This window comes from Temnothorax nylanderi, unplaced genomic scaffold (genome assembly GCF_030848795.1).
Source record: "Temnothorax nylanderi isolate EJ_2023f unplaced genomic scaffold, tnyl_v1.0 TNYL_tig0004_pilon, whole genome shotgun sequence".
In the NCBI taxonomy this organism is placed as follows: domain Eukaryota; kingdom Metazoa; phylum Arthropoda; class Insecta; order Hymenoptera; family Formicidae; genus Temnothorax; species Temnothorax nylanderi.
The window spans coordinates 3,537,168-3,555,400 of record NW_027249066.1 but is presented as its reverse complement, the minus strand read 5'-3'; the positions used below and the strand labels follow the sequence as shown (position 1 = coordinate 3,555,400).

General features: G+C 35.0%; 3 protein-coding genes across 4 annotated transcripts; all 3 read left to right on the top strand.

Annotated features, from left to right (window-relative positions):
- Positions 1 to 4,706: 4,706 nt before the first annotated feature.
- LOC139775089 (uncharacterized) lies at positions 4,707 to 8,630 on the top strand. The gene is made up of 4 exons (XM_071710820.1): positions 4,707 to 4,862; positions 5,880 to 6,013; positions 6,200 to 6,487; positions 7,381 to 8,630. The coding sequence occupies exons 1-4, from the start codon at positions 4,784 to 4,786 to the stop codon at positions 8,035 to 8,037; spliced, it is 1,158 nt and encodes a 385-aa protein (XP_071566921.1). The 5' UTR covers positions 4,707 to 4,783; the 3' UTR covers positions 8,038 to 8,630.
- A 2,428-nt stretch (positions 8,631 to 11,058) lies between these two features.
- On the top strand, positions 11,059 to 13,436 carry LOC139775097 (mediator of RNA polymerase II transcription subunit 30). 2 transcript variants are annotated; one of them, XM_071710845.1, is made up of 5 exons: positions 11,059 to 11,413; positions 11,561 to 11,754; positions 12,391 to 12,798; positions 12,876 to 13,126; positions 13,212 to 13,436. In XM_071710845.1, the coding sequence occupies exons 2-5, from the start codon at positions 11,637 to 11,639 to the stop codon at positions 13,308 to 13,310; spliced, it is 876 nt and encodes a 291-aa protein (XP_071566946.1). In that variant the 5' UTR covers positions 11,059 to 11,413; positions 11,561 to 11,636; the 3' UTR covers positions 13,311 to 13,436. The 2 variants fall into 2 exon arrangements, with proteins under 2 accessions (XP_071566946.1, XP_071566935.1); XM_071710834.1 differs by having other exon boundaries at positions 11,060 to 11,303.
- A 108-nt stretch (positions 13,437 to 13,544) lies between these two features.
- LOC139772785 (uncharacterized) lies at positions 13,545 to 17,918 on the top strand. The gene is given in 5 exon segments (XM_071706723.1): positions 13,545 to 13,650; positions 15,082 to 15,111; positions 15,114 to 15,221; positions 15,328 to 15,884; positions 16,816 to 17,918. Coding segments are annotated over 5 exon segments (1,302 nt in total). The 3' UTR covers positions 17,317 to 17,918.
- The last annotated feature ends 315 nt before the right edge of the window (positions 17,919 to 18,233 follow it).

The window sequence follows — 18,233 nt, the reverse complement described above, 5'->3', positions numbered from 1 at the left end:
GTCTAATCTCACTTATACGAAATAAAAGGTTTCGTGTATCGTTATTAACCTTTGCGCTCGTATACATTTGAATTATGGTCGACACGCTTCGTAGGATCTCCCTGTATGTAATATCCAATCTAATTTCTGTGAGCTCATCTTGATGATCATATTTGAATATTCAGCGAAAAATAAATATCTCGCGCAAAAAAGTAAATTTTGTTCAAACGAAATTTATTTATTTATCTTACACTTAAACAAAACATCTTTATATCCTTGTAATTTTATGGGTCTAGCTATTTTTTATATTTAATTATAAGAACGAACGATGAGAAAAATAAAAGTAATTCCACTTAATTAATATGAATTATATTCGCAATTATTTATTCGAGCCATTGAAACCTCCTAATAATTGTTATATGTCCTAAATTTAATTATTGTGGCTGAGTATTAATAACACAGTATGTAGTTTTATTTGGGTGTAACTATAAGAGGCACGTCTGCATAAGATATGAGATATGTCAAGCGGCATATACTTCACTAACGAGAGCATTTGCGCAGCAGTCCCGGACCCTTAAGCGTGATCACCTGTTAGCATCCACCTAACATCGGCAATAATCGTAATAACGATAAGATAGCAACTGGACGGGATGAAATATTATCGTTTCGTCGCGATGCGATCACCGAGTCCGCGCCTCGTTTTCTACAACTCAACGCCGCGTGCCTTAAGATCGTCGGCGATTAGAACACACTAGGCTTTAATTTAATCCTCCGGGAGTCTCAGGGGGTCGTAAAGGGAACCGGTTGCATACGATTGGAATTTGCATAGGAAAGTTCGCGGTACCATGGTACAACGCACGAGTGACTTACTCGCGCGTTTTACTTTTTCGCTCGTTCGCGTCGCAACGAAACGTTTTTTTTTTCATCGCGACTCGACAGTGCGTGAGACGCGGTCGCGTAACATTTTTCAAACGACGATTCCGTATCTAAACGGGAATTCCGTGCTAACCGATTGGCATGCAATAACCGCGTATTCGCCTACGCGTGCCACTTTGTCGATATTACAAGTAGAATCGAGGTCATTGCGATTTTTGAAGATAAACGCATCTGGGAAAGCGAAAGAGCGAAGCTCGGCAGGAACATACTTAATCGGGTATATCGAAAACCAGTATATCAGGCGATATAAGGTCGGAAAATCTGGAAGATATAGAACCGGCGACCTTCGTCGATATTCCCAAACGGCCTAGATTACAATAGAGCCATCCTGCTTGGCAATTGCAATTGATCTAATCGCACCACGTTCGACATAACACGCATGAACCGCATGAGGATCAGGCGAGGGCACACGCGCGACTGAAGACTAGCAATTATTTATTTATAAGTCGCTACGACAACGCGACAGGAATTAATCCCGATTGCGATTGCATTTTAATCACGATACACTTCTGACTGTTGATGCGCTCTTCTGCTAACCGGTTGCAGCATCATCGCTTCGTAAGAACGCTTGTTACATACTGCTAGAAGTCATACTTATGATTTTATGAAATTGCGCGTTTTGATTGCGATACATCTGTACGATAGGTTTAATCTGTAATTTATATAATAGACTTTTACCAGTAATTTATTTATAACTGTATGATTGTACATCGCTCGTGCCTAAATGACAATGATCTCTGCAATGTCAAATTCTTTCTCTTTCGAGAATTATGTTAAAATATTGTGTAGTTTGCTGCAATTGAAAATATTATACAACTGCACATTGAAATTCTATAATCCGGAATCAAAGATATGTATCAGCGCGGCCCCGTAAACCAGTATGCTATATTTTATTAGACGAGATTGCACGCGCGCGTATCTATAGCGATACGTACATACGCGCACTTACTTGTCTATATTCGTTAGTTACCTTCCCTTCAATTCGATCAAGCGGAAAAGGGGCGGCGATCAACTGTGATATATTATGATTGAGCGATTATTAACATGAAATGAAAAGTGACACAGTTCCATTTTTTCCCATTGTATTATATCTTGTAAAAACTTTCAAAATAAATTAACTGAAACTGTATATTGAATATTATAATAAATTACACAAGACCGCGTGTAAAACCGTATCTACTTTACCAAACTTTATTAACACAGTATCTCGTCCTTGTTACTTTTCACACTTATTTTTTTTAAATTGTCATTGCATCAATTATTATAACATATATCATATAGTAGAAAGAAATTAAATACATATTTTATATATGTATTTCGTAATATGTTTAGATAAAAATTTAATAGTGTTTCAGACAAGCTTTTAGTGAGATAGGGGAACTATTATTCGCGGATTAATTTATATACGAACGGTGCAGCTGATTTTTACTTCGGTCTAGTGGAAGAGCAGGTACAACTTGTTACTCGAAGTGACTCGTTTCGCAGCCTATCAAGGCAGACCAGTAGAAATGGCGTAAAATGGAAAGTGACGTAATTTTAAATCTCCCTTGGATGCTGTCACGCGAGCAAGCGAAGATGATAGCTGATTCTCGCACCTGTCATCACCTTTGCCAAGGAAACGCATTGATGCGACGGACATGCAAGCCTGAGGGTCGAATAGTGATCATGACCTTTCCCCTAAGATACATCAATACTCCCAAGGCCCGTACTGCATCGCGATAAGATGGTATTAAAAGAAAATAGAGAAATAGTAAATCCTATCATCTTCTGAATATAATTGCATATAGAAAATTACTTTATTATTATGAGAAATATTATAAAGATAAATATTATTAATTAAGAAAATTATTTTATTATGACTATATTTTTTTAATAAAAGAAACTTTTTAAAATGACAGTGATATATTTGCTGCTATCTACAGATTTTTAACAAAAAATCTTCCAAGAATATTTATTTTAATGCGAAATGTACTTTTTTGAACAGAGCTCACTAAATTAATCGCAGAAATATTTTTAAATATTTGAAATATTTTTCGTAGAAGTAAAAAATAAGGAGCGACGCGATATCTAGATATCTTCATTTCAAGCGTCTTTGGGATTATGCTGCGAGGAAAATATGCGACTAAGATTCTTAACTTATAGTAATATAAATAGCGGATCGTATTTCATATTAATTCCTTGGCATACCGGCGTTATTATCTGAATTATGTTCTTCACGATAACGCATTTACACGGGAATATTCCTGTTCGAACCCGCGAACAAGCACAGACAGATATCGCATCTGCGGCTATAAAATATAGAATTACCATTTACTTAGCTTAGTCATCTATAGAGGAGATATTAACATATTTTTTTTTCATGGGAAGTGCCTTATCGAGGTGCGATTTATATCCAAATTACGCGACACGCGTGCCTGTTTGTGACACCTTATTTGCTTTCGCGGCTTAATTAAATTACCCTATACAAGACAAGATTGATAAACGATATGTATATATGTGCATATATCAAGATATGAGAAATACAAAATAATGACTTCTACAAAATCATGATGTTTCTCACAATAGCAAAGATGGGAGAAAAAACGTGTTTCAGTAACGGAGAAAAAAAAACATGAAAATCTAAATGTCAAAGTACCGTATCACTTGCGACGAAGGTGCGTCGTGAAAAACAGATTATTGTCGTATTACGAAATGGAGAAACGGAACTGCCGCGCCGCTATGGCATCGGTGTAGTGACATGCTTATAAGAGATTTCAGGAGATGAAGTCTAGCGAGAAAAAAGCGATACAGTTAACGGTAGCTCGTCGAGTAGGTACGCTTGTTAATCTGAGCTTTAACAGTCTGGACCGAGGTGAGTAAGGATTCATTTAATGTCAACACCTTAACGTCGTCTATACCGTCCGTCGTTGCAGTTGTCGTATTTCAGAGGATGCTCCTGGTTCATTATTGCAAGACGATTCTATCAAGACGCCTGCTTCATCATTGCGAGAAGAAAAGGAAACCTGTCATCTGTCCGATGCCGTCCGTGTTGTCATTTTTTACAAGTCAGAGTTTTATTAATGGATGTTCGCGATAAAAATATCTTTTCTATATATTCAGAAAGCGTGCAAAATTTTATATATGCGTTACGGTAATTTCGAAGTAAATTGCTAGGTCATATAATACATTAATTAAACATGTAGGATATAGAAGTCAAAAATAGGCCGTGCAAAGTAAGTTCACTATATGAGATAGCTGTCAATGATTTATCGGATTTTATTGTGTATATAGACATATTGTGTAGATCGATCATGACCTTCAATTTTTAAAATGTATATAGATATTGATCGGTTGCACAATCGGGAAAAATCTAAGGTTTTAGATTTCGGGCAATTTGTGCACTTAAACATTACAAAAGTGACTGCGTTATAATTTTCGCCATTATATAAATACGATGTAGAATGAGCACAAAAAATTTACTATACATGCGTTTTCAATCTTTACAAAATATCATTTTATTAGATATATCCAAAGTATAAAATTATTACTAAAAAAAGAGCATCCCTCATAAAAACAAATAAGATCTACTTATATGTATATCGTTTGATGTAACTTTGCACGGTGCGTGTAAAACACGCGATCGATTGCGCGAAACCTATCATCATTATCGGCGTGTAATAAAGGTAGAGAAATGCGATAAGTTGCGCTCGTTTGACCCCGACTGCCGAAAATAAAGGAGATTTCGACTTTTTGTTTCGATATTAACGGAACGGCGTTCCTGAATCGATGCTAACCCCGAGGGGCCTCTCCGTAGCATTAGCCACAGGGTAGGGGACTATACATATAAAGGAGAGAGCCCCGTACTCCAGGGGCCCAGTACCGTTCAAAGATGCAGCCTGCTGGGACGCTGTGTGGTACCAGGACCATCTCCCTTCTGGCACTCCTGGTACCTCTCATTGGCTATGCCTGTGAGTAAAAACGACGTTCAAAATTCCCGCCCGGACGAGCATTGATATGTGACACGATAATATGCAACCGCATTGTGGAGGATCAGTGTTGTGCAGTGATTGCAATTCGGGATTGTTGCTAGTGCGCTACTTTGAAGATTTTAAGAAACGTCGCGAATAATAAATTTTAAGAGCATGATAAATTTGTAAAACACCCCACGAGTTACACACATTTTCTTAAATTACAAAATAAGCTAAAAAAGACTCTTTTAAATTCAAGCATACAATTTTTTTTATTATGTACAAGTAAAAATTGAAGTATTTGTAAAGTAATGAATTAAACATCGACGGAACAAGCAAAATTTCAAGTTTTCTTTAATTATTCTTCAGTGAATTTTATTTAAATATAACAATTAATAAGGTAAAGACCAATAATTTTATTAAATTATTTAAATATGTTTGAATATTTGAGTTTATTTATTCAAATAAATAAATATTAAAATTTAAATAAATATTAAAATGCAGGAAATATAATAAAAATTTCAATTCCATAAAAGACTTCATAAAAAATAAATGGTTTTTAAAATAACACATATGTCATATCGTTAGAATTTGAAGTTAATGAAAAAATAAAAACTTCAAAGATATAAAAAAAATATTTTTTTATTAAGTTCAAATAATTTCGTATTAAAATAAATGCAACCGCATGAGGAACTATGCAAACCGAAAATTCAAAAGTTGCATACATAATTTTTACTCCTATAACTCTTAAATAAAAAAAAGTGAAATAATACCGCAATAGAGATAAAAGCTGGTTAGCTAAATCAGTCAAATGATTACAACTTACGATTCGCAGATGGTGGGATTTAACTGAGCGCTTAGTCTAGCTAATCCCTATGCACGCGATTAAATATCCGCATTGCTATCATAGCCAATAAGCTTGCCTTGCCAAGTGAGCATTTCCACCGCAATCATCCGCATTAAGCATACACCGTTTCTCACCGCCTAGTTTCAACTAGCATATTCGACTTCTTTTAGATTCAAGTCCCATTCAATATTTGCCCAGCATCCCGGGATACATACCTGTTTATATAAGATACGGAGATGAGCCGTTGGAGGGAATAAATCCCGAGTTGGCCGAAGCTTTCGGGGAGACATCAAATTCGGTTAAGGTATCAATATTCTGATAATTAAGATCGATAATTACGCCTTTAAATGAGAAAAACATCTACGAGAAGTTGTTGCCAGTTACAACGGCGAAAAAAAGATGTCGGTTGATCTTTAGAGTAAATCATAAGTGCCACGTAAATTGAGATATATATGTAGTTCACAAGGATATTAATCTCATACCATGATAGAGTTTGCAGAAGATAGACCACACGCTCGCTCACGAATCTGACAATTTCAAAGATGACGACATAAACACTTTTATGGAAGAATCGAACAGGGAGCATGTTTATCCGTTGCACGTTCGAGAAGCGGAAAGTCGTTCATTCGCCGCTGTCAACGACAACGAGCCAGGGAACCCTAATAAACCAAAGCTTTTGACCATTTATACATTACCTGACGATAACGAAAACGGGCCACGTAGACGTTATCGAGGAAGATCTAGGATGAAGAATTCTAGAAAACGACCCGCGTTTAAGGTATAGATATAAAAATAGCCAATAATTAATTATAATCACGAAACTAGTTATACGTTTTGACAAATAAAAGTTTTCAAAAGAAATTGCAAAACAATTTCAGAAAACAAATAATTTATATTAATTTCGGAGGATTTTTAGAATAATGTGTGCAGGATATAATGTTCATAGCGGATAAAATCTCATCAATGACTCAATGAGCATTTATCATCCTATACTTTTATCATTAAAAATAAAGATTGCTTCATGTTAATTGTATCCGCGATAAACAGCGCATTTCATTCCAAGAAAAGGAATTACTAATTTGAATATAACGCATTTTCGATTCCTGCACATCTATCTTGTTTAACGTCCGCTTATAATCTAAAAGAAAATTCTCTTTGAGTTGCCTGATGTTGTTTGTCGCTTCATTGACACGCAGCGACGCATTTAAAGATCCTATCTACGCATGATTGAGCTTTATAAGCCGGTATGTGGTATTGTGTAAACGGGTAAACATCTTTAACTTATTTTTAACATAGCAACTATAAAACGTAGCCATTTATGTCTAAGTCGATTGTTTCACTTATTCGCAAAACTCAAATCTTTAAATAAGTTATAAAACATAATGCCAGTTTAAGAGAGAGAAAAATACATGTTACGAGAAGATTTTTCTTCGTTTAACAAATATTATAACACATAAACTTTTATTTATTATAAATAATCTCTTTATATAATTTAAAATAATTAATATATAAAGCTCAATGCACGTAAATAGAATGCGCGTAAATCTTTAGATGCTTCAACTACTAGATGCCGCATGTCGATGAAGCAAGATATATTCGACAAAAAACTATGTACACATTGTTATTTCTTGTGCTACATAAAATAGGAAATTTATGTAAAATATTCTATAGGTCAATCCACTCTCCGACGAAGAAAAAGAAGAACTGGAAAAACTGGCGATCGAGGTAGAGAAAGAGGAGACCAAACCGAATGAACTCTACGCTCCAAATCCCAGGTATCCTGAATCACCGTCTGAGAATACACACAGTCGACATAGAACGCACAATTTTATCGCGCCGATAAAAGTGCAAGTTCCGCTCGACGAAACCTTGACAGACCTGCCGAAAATTCCACAAATCAGCGATTTTTCGCAATCGGATCATGATATCGCTACATTTGAAGCGGAGGAAGAGGAACTGCCAATTAAAGGACAACGTCCAGCTACATTTTTGTCTAATGTAGATAAATTGTCGCCTATCGATTTGCCAAACGAAAATGAAGCTAATAAAAATACTATATCCGAAACTGAAAAAGTTAAAGAGAGACCACTTATGAAGATAGATCTGCTAGAAATACCTCAAGATACGGATTTTTCGAAATCTTCGGACGAACACAATATTGCTGCAGCTGATAAAAATGAATCGCCCATTAAAATACAACGTCCAACAACATTTTTGTCAAATGTAGATAAACTCTCGCCCATCGATTTGCCAAACGAAACCAAAACCAACGAAAAAAAAGAAATAAAAGACTTTATACAGCATGCCGACGAAGTTGCAACGGATTAGAAGATTAGATAATAAAAGCTTTTAAAGTAAAATTTTTTTATAACTTATTTGTTGCAATAATACTGGATGTTTCAAATAATATTTTTCTTCAATCGTAAATTCTTCGAAGAAATCTCGAGGTAAAATTTTTCTTGATGAACAATTCACGATAAGACATTTGTCGCACTGTTTTCACATTTATTCCGACGCTAATTATTATACAGTAATTAAAATGATTTTTCTAAAAGTTATTTCGCGGCGTTAATTAGACTTATTATAAAATTCGTCATAATTCAAAGTATTTTTAGTCGAAAAAAATGTGTGATTGGTTATGGATATCCTGTATATTATAGAAACGATAAGTTTCAAGCACAAACCTAACCACTTGCGTAAAAGAAAAATATTTCTATGATTCTAATTTATATTATTGATGATGAGACAATCTGTTTATGCTATTACAAATAATACTTTATTACACTATGGACGTTACAGTCTTTTAAGTAACTGTTATTGCTCTCGAGTTTGTAAAGTTTGTTCCGTGTAAAGTTATTTTAGAATATTTCTAATAAAATCGCTGTCGCAGAATTATTCACAATAGTGAATACACAAATTTATATATTGAGTTTTCTTTTTACATTATATTTCACCTATCATTTACATAAATGTATAATTAAATATTATTCGCGTAAATAAATAATATTGCAGATAATATTAATTAAAACCAGGAAATCATCGAAAAATTAGCACATTATAATTGAATTTTATTTGAGCATACAATCTATTTCAATAATTAATTATTAATTATATCGCTAGTGATTTTTAATCGTATAAGATAGGTGAGTATGCTCACTCAATATTTTTGTCAACTATCTGTTCGTAAAATAACACTTTATTGATTACATATATTGATATCATAGTTCTCGTGCCCGGGTTTTAAGATAGCTGGAATTAAGATAGCTAGAATAACGTTGAATCGATTATTCGTGAGAGTTATGGCATGGTTGTTTAGTTTACGAAGCGTCACATCGTCGATGTTGACGCACAAGCTATTCCTACGATCTTGGAAAAATCTCTTACGCGAGAGAATAAACGTTTTGCTTCTATGTAGATGTGCACGCATACGAAGGAACGTTCTCATTTATCTTCAGTATATATAAACATCTCGTATAATTCAACAGTGACAAATAGTGACAATTTTCTTGTCCGATTCCATCGTTTGATAAATTGTCGGAAATGCTATTAGACGATAGTCAAATACTGTTTCAAAAACAGTTTTGTATCAAGGAATAACAATGTTCTAGTATCCTTTGCAGAAACTCCGTTTCATAAATACGCAGACCCTCGGCATTGTAAACATATGTGATTAAAATCTCGTCGGATTGAAGCGGGATCTTCTTCAAATAATCGAATTTTAGCAATCTTCAACAAAGCAGCAATCAAATAATTCATTCCTCTAGGAGACATTTACTTTATATTCTTCATGTCGATGGCACTTTGTCTCAAAAGAGATGGAATTTTCTGAGGTTCTATATTAACGCTCCAAAAATCATCGAATATAATGAATCAGATGTTCCGTTTAGACGATTAAAACATCTTTCACGTCAATATCAACCCATTGTTTATTTCCCGTATTGGTATTACTCACCGGTAACCCATCGCTACCTATCAGAATGAAATCTGCCAACAGCAGGAAAATCGTTAACCGGCATATTGACATTGTTCTACAAAGCTAACGGGATTTTCTTTCAGTGCGGCACGTGTGAATTAGTCCTTGCTAGAAAGTGGCGCGAACAAGCACGCGTTTGCGACAATTGCGGCTATGTCGCAGGTCGCAGAAGATACTGACGCATGACGGAAAAAATTAAGCTCGCGTGAACGCACGAATGAATGAGATTGCTGGAGAACGACAAATTGGACTGTTATGTTCCACGCCTTAACTCCTTGTGCACTGACCCTATCTCCTCTTCGAACGTCGCTTCCCATGAAATCTTTTTTGTTTGACCAGGTACCAGAGCGTATATTCAAGGAATCGCATCGAATATCTCGTATCAAACTCAAGTAAAGCAAAGTTCAATTATAATTTACTTGAATGTAACTCCTGATTACAATCGCGATAATTATCCATTATTAAAAAGGAAAAATTATTCGGTAATTTTAGAAAAACTGAGAATAAGTTAAAAAAGCACGGAATATTAATTAACTGAAGATACATATATTAGTTCGTTTTTTATTATTGACGAGTTCACTTTAAAGAGTTATACCTACAATTTAAATTATCATGCAAAGTTGTTAGAATTTGAAACTGTTACAATTTTCATTATAAAATTTGTAATTGTGTTTATCCTTTACTTTTTATAGTGATTAATTTTTTTCTGACTTTTTGTACATTATAAACGAAATTTTATATACTTGTATGAAAAATAGCCGCCCCCATAGGCGTTATATAGTTTTTGCATGAAACGCCCGGTCAATAATGTGTTAATATATAATATTTTATTTATTGATCTACGTAAAATAAATATCTGTAAATTAAAGTAAAGTATAAGATTCTGACTGCAACATTGACTTTTATCTCTATACTTTCCTAAATATGTATATAAGTACTTCTGTGAATATACAAATAATTTATATATAAAACATTTCTTCTGATGGTAACGAACTCGATTAGACATTCTAGACACGATCAGGTGAAAGATATTCCGCCAAAGATAACAATTGAAGAGAGAGAAAGAGAAAGAGAGAGAGAGAGAGAGAGAGAGAGAGAGAGAGAGAGAGAGAGAGAGAGAGAGAGAGAGAGAGAGAGAGAGAGAGATTTAACAAATAAAACTCTACGCTTTATAAATTCTACAAATAATATTTGAATGTTAATTGGAAGTTAATTGGACAGAACAGATTCTGCAGAACAGATACAGAAATACAATTTTATCAGTAGCGGGTAGTGTTACACATATTTTGCGTCGATAAAATATCGACATTTTATCATTTATATATAAATATAAGACGTCTTATCAGTTTACATCGCATTGTCGAAACATTGTTTGTTGCTTGCGCAGGGAAAAGGGAGAAAGTGCATAAAGATGCAATGATAAAAACAACTGCATTGCCTGCGTAGCGCGAGTGCGCTCTGACAACGATGTATTCAATAATTCTCTCACGTGACGAAAGGAGACGCGTTACGTGTTTGTTTGACGGCTTCTTGCACGCGTGTATCGAAGAAAAAGATCTCCACATGATTCTCTTATAAATAACGTGATATCGCTTGACAAATTAATAATATAACTAATCAGGTAACCCAACTATATTAGAACTTCAAGAAAATCACGACATTATTGACAATTGATTAGACAATGTGACAGGCCTTCTTCTGTTTTTCACAAAAAAAAACTTTGAATCATGTGTATGTAAAATTAATTGCAAATTTTCCTTAACAGAAATAATGTTTTTAAATAAAAATTACGTTCTGTGGGCACGCGCAACGTGGTTAACCTCAAAATGACGATTGATTGGTAATGTTGGTGATTGGTAATGTTGATTTCTGTTCTAGTGGATGTACAGTTTAGCGGATATAGCGTATATTAATCAATTGACAAGTATTATTTCAAAATAAAACGGTAAATAAGATGGCTGGGCAACAACATCCTTTCCTACCTGGGTTTCCCAATGTGCAGCAATCGCCTATGCGCACACAGTTTGGTGGCGGACAAATGGTTTCTGGTTTGATGGCACCACAACAAGGGAGTGAGTATTTAAAAATGTCTTCCTATTTATATGTTTTTATTTGTATGTTAATATGTGTATAATTATGTGTATACTACACACACTAAGTGCTGTGTACCATTTGTGAATAGTATAAAAATGAATATTATCCATTTACATCTATGTTCATCTTCGATTGACAATACTGTCTATGTTTCAATGTTATGTAAAAAATTAGAGTTTAATTGGAATATTGTAGCTTTATCTTCAAATTTGTGATCATATGCACTTTGATTATTTCAATTTCTCACACCTGTAGTAATCATATAAATTTTAATTTTTCGCAAGCCTAAGGTGTAAACTTCAATTTTTCACACTTCTAGGCTGTACATTTTAATTTCTCACACTTCTAGTCTACGAATTTCAATGTCTGAGTAATCTAAAATTTTTAAGTAATTTTCAAGTAATTCGAGGAATTGAAGTGATTTAGATTCTTCAAGCGGGTATTAAGTATATGTATCAGCTTTCATTAGACGTAGTAGAAATAATAAGCTATTTTTCGATGGAGACCGGTATTTGCGAGCGACAGATTGTAACGTTTATGAAATATCTCGATAAAATTTTGACAATCAATTCCAAACTAGAAATTAAGGAATCTGGTACTAATTATTGTTTCAGATATAGTCAGCTCTCAACAATTTGGCATGGGAGTTGGGGTTGGAGTAGGTGTCGGTAATGTTGGATCTAATGCCATGGGAATGCCCAATTCCCAACAAGTCTTGGCGCAACAGCAACAACAGCAACAGTCCATGGCGATGCAACAACAAATGCAGCAGATGCAGCAGCAACAATTACAATTGCAGCAGCAACAACAGGCTGCAATGGTTCAACAGAATAATCAAACCAATAATCAGGCCACGACGCCGCAGACTCCAGTACCACCCACACAGCCACCGCCGCGACAACCGCAGGCTAAGGATATTAACACCGTTAGTTTATGTAAATATGGACAAGAGACTGTACAAGAAATAGTCAATCGTACCCAAGAGCTCTTCGCAACTCTCAAGGTCCTTCAACCACCCAATGGTATTTATTTTCCTAATTCAATAATTAGAATATCACCCTAAATATATTTTTTGTATATGCATTATTTATGAATATAGGTACCGCACAAGGGGCAAACATGGCGAACGAGAAGAAGAAGAAAGTCTACGAACAATTGGATATGATCAAAATAATGTTCAAACGCCTGAGACTGATATATGAAAAATGTAATGAGAACTGTCAGGGAATGGAGTATACGCATATAGAAAGTTTAATTCCGTTGAAGGAGGAATGGGATATGAAATCCGACGAGAAGAAAACCTCAGAATCTTACAGACTCAGCTGCGAGGAGAGGAAGGAAATTATGGAGGTGAGGCGAATGAAATTATATACATTAATGCATAATTCCTATATTAATTTTCAATAAAAAAAAATGGAATCTGTTTCTCTTTCAGCAAGTGGTGTTAAAGAATAGGCACATTAAGGAAATAATCGACCACTTAAGGCGCATTATTTCAGAAATAAACACAATGTTAAATATGCGTCGATCTTAGGTTACCAAATATAGATAATTATGTTTTTGTAATATTATGTTTATGTATTTTTATAATAATATATATTGTAGTTAAATATTTATATTATTATAAAAATACATTAATAAAGAAACCTTTTTTTTGGAACATGGCTGGCACTGCAATATTCGTTTGCTTCTCACACATTTCTCTGTTTTTCATTGTGCAATATTAATGTTGTCTATGTCTAAACAAATTATGTCACTGCTTCGGAGGATGGCTTCCGGTATCATTCCCATTGGTGTCTCCAAGTTCTTTACAAAAACCTTAGAACATTCCACGTCGCAACCCTTGAATTCGCCAGATACGTGTGTGTTTTCGTGTAAGTGAACTTCTGTTGGTTTACCTATAATATTTGAATACCAGTTGATCACGACAAATGCTAAATAATTATTTATATCCACATGAATGAGTGTCAACGATAGTTAATATTTCTTTTTTTAATAATACCTCGTGACAAATATTTCCTGCACAAGTAGCAGTATGTAGTTTGAATTTTATCGTGAAGCGTTGTGCAAAATTAAATAAACTTTGCTTCGATTTGCGCAATATAGTAACTTCAAGAGAGAGGGATATTAAAATGACTTTAATATCCCATTCATTTTACCGGCGGGAATCGATCTAGTTCTTTTGAGCTTGATTGAAACAAAGTTATGATTAAACGCGAACTTTCTTACCGATAATGCCGGTAACGACACGCAGAAAACGTTCGCGCAGAAACGCACGGGCCTTTTGTTTCTCCGCAGATGCGAATGGCAAATCGGGTTTATTTGCACTCGAATTAATTTCATCTTGGTCTGTCATCTTCTGTCCAAGAAACGTTCCGTTCCGTCTCGAGATGTCTCGAGATTGACACTATGGCTGCCGTTCCTTTTTGACGCTTTCAGCGCTGAAAGCATCGCTCCATCTCTGTTTGATATTCGATATGTAACGAAGACAGAATGATGCTTTAAAAGCGTCAAAAGGAACATAGCCTAGAGATGCAATTCATGGCGGACTCAACGTGAAGATCGTGCGCGCGTCGAAGAGAACATTGGCGCTCTATTTGAATTCTTATAAAGCATTATCAGTCGATATTCATAACGATGTGACACCAGATAGACTATTCGACACTAAATCAAAGTGTTTGTTTAACACAAGTCCACTGTTACGTCAGTACTATAACATTAGAAACATTAAAGAAAGTGAAAGTTTAAACGAATGATGAATCACAATATATGTAAAATGCACGATGTGGGCCTATTGAAAGTAAGTAACTGTAAAAATAACCGTAAAGGTATTCTCAATATATTATATCACTGATGCGAAAATGTAACTCAATTAATATGTTAAAAAATTAGATAGATTTGTTTCTGCAAAAAAAATTTAAAAATGTTATAAATTAGATAGATCGTACAATTTGTTTCTATGAACAATTTTAGGTAGAATTTAGTTATAAAGAAAAAATAAAATATAAAATTACTTAACGTATTAAATTTCTTTAGATAATATATTATCGTTTTAACTTATATAATTTAAGAAAAAACGGCTGTTTCAATTTTAACAAAGCATTTGCATACTTAGATACACGTAAGATCTCTCCGAATATGAAAGTTTTTGAAAGCAATCGAATACACAACGAAATAATCTCGGGCATCCTGCATCGATAGCCCACATTTCCTATACGAGGCTAATTGCCACAGTTAAAGAGGAAGCTTAGATCGACACAATTATCATACTTATAACGATATCTACCAAACACACTTTCTCGCAGCCAAACATGGGGGCAACCCGCAGCTTTTTAATTTCTTCGGAGAAGACACGAGTTGTCACCTCATTTTCGTTCCGATCACGACGCGGTAACGATGGGTTCCCTCATCATTGTTTTAACAGCCTTCGCCGTATATTGTAGTGGTAAACAACTATTCGACATTCGATATTCGAACGATATTTCGACGTTGGTTCTGTGGCCACGTCGCCCGATTCATCCTCCCGATTCCAACGATTCTTTTTGTTGCAGAGGTGCATTGTGATACACTTCCGACTAAGGTTGCTAAACCAGAGGATACCGTGCTACTCGAGAAAAATAACAACAGTCATGCGACGATTGAGAAGGGAAGTCTTTGGAAAAGTCTCAGTCCATCGAGACGCAAACCGACGAAACTGGAGGAGTCGAGAAATCTGGCCAGCAGCACAAACAGCGAGGCGAACAAGAGGAGAGGACGATTTCTGAGTAGCTTAGCCTTTCTAACTGGCCTCGGCTTCGGCGGATTAGCCACCGCGGCATCCTCCACCGTGAAGAGTATCGCCAAGATGCCACAGGTGTTCAGCATAAACCTAGGTGCCTCCAAAACATCACCATACTTCGCCGCCTATTACAGCCAATATCCGCAAGCTCCCTTTCTACCTTATCCGTTCTTCTATCCCGGTCCCTTTGGCCTGTTCGACAACAGACTGAACGATCTCGTGGGAAACAACGAGGACTATGCAGAAGACACGGAGAAGTCCAACGCGGGCAACGGGGCTGATGATCGCATAAGATTGCAAGCCGAAGCCGATCGAAACGCGGAAGAGAAGGTAAGGATGTAATAGATCTCGGCTCGTGCCGTGGTGAGCAAATAGAAATCAGAGCGGAAAGCCACGCGACGTTTTATCTCGATGAGCATCTCACTCGGCAACGAGTACCGTGCTTTCTCAAAACACCAACATCGATTACTCGTACGCTCAATTAATTGCGCGAAAGTATTAGTATACAGTGGTATATTTATGCATAAATTACAGTTATTAATCGCTTTACTTACAGTACTTCGTATTATCTAATCTAATAGGAGCGTAGCTCTTAATCTCTAAGCAAAATCCTAAAGCGAGCTTCAAGGTTTTCGAGTTACTTACATACCGGGATGACCCGATAAATGCGGCACGTACCTTTCCTATTGGGTCTACGGCTGGATCTATTCATGCGAGAACAGGTCATCTTATCGCGTATGCTCGGATAATAACATACTTGTACGACAGGTGTTCATATGACAAATGATTAAGGCTTCATCGTGTCTATCGTTACTCTTTCGTAGCTTCCACGCGTGAATGACTAGATACGTGTGCCCGTAATTTTATTTGGACCTACAATGTGTATGTGTCAAGATAACGCGCGCGTTGAGGTATTGGCTCTTAAACGGAGCGGTATCTTGCATAAAGTCATGCGTGTCTAGTCGTAACTAATCTCGTACGTCGTAACAGAAATATTTTTTTACTTTATGTCGTTTCTGTTTTGAGGCGCGTATAATGTAGCTTCGTTAAAAGATAATTTCCATAATGTCCTAATAATAAATGATATTAATACTTTTGTTAATTTATGTTATATCGTTTGTGTAAATATATATATATATTATATCATATACGTGAAAATATGTAATACTTTTTGATCATTTTCTCGCGGAGATATACTTATTTACGCTTGATTTGCGACAACACATTGCACGTTAATTTGTACTATTACAAATTTTATTAGGGTATGATAGGCGAGTGCAAAGAGGGCCAACGGAAACATGGTAAGGGAACAGCCAGAGAGCGTGAATATCTCCAAGTGAATGCCGCCGATTTGCGAGCAACCTTGAATTTTCAAGCTGCGAATCAGACCGTACCAGATAACGCAACTACGACAAGTTCACCTAACGATACAAATACAACACATCATCATCATCACCATTATCATAAGGAATACCCGCACTTCCCGGGATATTATGGTGGGTATCCGCAGAATATACAACACGTGGACATTACAACAACGCAACCGTACAGTCAGATTAGCTATAACGTACCGTACGAACAACCCGCTAATTTTTATCACGACGATAAATACAATGTTTATCCGGGACATAATCCATCTCTTCCCGCGCCATTCTCGCCCGATCAGACAAACGAATATGTAGGCACGGATTTTAATCGATTATATCCTTCGGGATCGAACTATCAGCTACCGAATATCAGCGGTTTTAAACCCTTAAAATAAGTCATACTTTTTATATACAAAGCTCATTATATATAAATTCCACCAAATCGTAAAGTAGATTATATCTGATAAACTTATAAAAATTAAAATGTTGCGGTTAAAAATTACTCATACAAAGATATCTAAATACACAAGATAAATAAGATCCTGAGAAGAAATCTTAAGCTAAATTAATATGAAAGTTAATGTGTTTAAGATTACAATTTATTATACTGTCTTTACTATATCTAATACGAAATATCATAATTAATTTTTGAATCAGCTACATATACTAGAGTTACGGTTAGAAACACTTGATATATTTTGCTTCGCAATGTTCTGATAAAATTTAGACATTTTTATTATAATTTATTCTTTCTATGTATAATTATATTTTTGATACATTCACAAGCATGCTCTCCTTATACATTTAAAAAAAAATACATTACATGGGTTAAAAGCTTTTAGAAATTTTTTTTTAAAATATATTTTACGATATCCATTGTTGTACTATTTAGGGAAAGGTAATTATTCACGAAATACTTGCAACATTAGTCAATAGATAACAGAGATGTACCTATATTGTACTGTCAATCATTGAAATATATTGTCTGTCAATTTTATCTAGTTGTATTTTGATTTATGGCACCCTTACACTAGTTTATATATAATTATTACCTTAGCATTTCATATCGATGTATTTGATTTTTAAGAAATTATAATTGTTATAAACTGTAGTTATTATATAATCTCTTTGAGAGATAATTATATATATCTCTATTATCTAAGCATTTCATTATTGCATAGAAATTAAAATTATCTACAGTTAATGAAATAGAACCTCGTGAGAAAATACACATTGGATGAGCAATGTTTCGTGCACTACGTACAAAAATTCAAATAAAAATTATGAAAAAGTTATACAAATAATTATAAAT

Excerpts from the sequence above, each read along its gene's own strand:
- LOC139775097 (XM_071710845.1), top strand. The coding sequence starts at position 11,637 with ATGGCTGGGCAACAACATCCTTTCCTACCTGGGTTTCCCAATGTGCAG. Across the intron at positions 11,755-12,390 it reads GATGGCACCACAACAAGGGA|ATATAGTCAGCTCTCAACAA; the intron begins GTGAGTATTTAA and ends TTATTGTTTCAG. Across the intron at positions 12,799-12,875 it reads GGTCCTTCAACCACCCAATG|GTACCGCACAAGGGGCAAAC; the intron begins GTATTTATTTTC and ends TTATGAATATAG.
- LOC139775089 (XM_071710820.1), top strand. The coding sequence starts at position 4,784 with ATGCAGCCTGCTGGGACGCTGTGTGGTACCAGGACCATCTCCCTTCTG. Across the intron at positions 4,863-5,879 it reads ACCTCTCATTGGCTATGCCT|ATTCAAGTCCCATTCAATAT; the intron begins GTGAGTAAAAAC and ends GACTTCTTTTAG. Across the intron at positions 6,488-7,380 it reads GAAAACGACCCGCGTTTAAG|GTCAATCCACTCTCCGACGA; the intron begins GTATAGATATAA and ends AATATTCTATAG.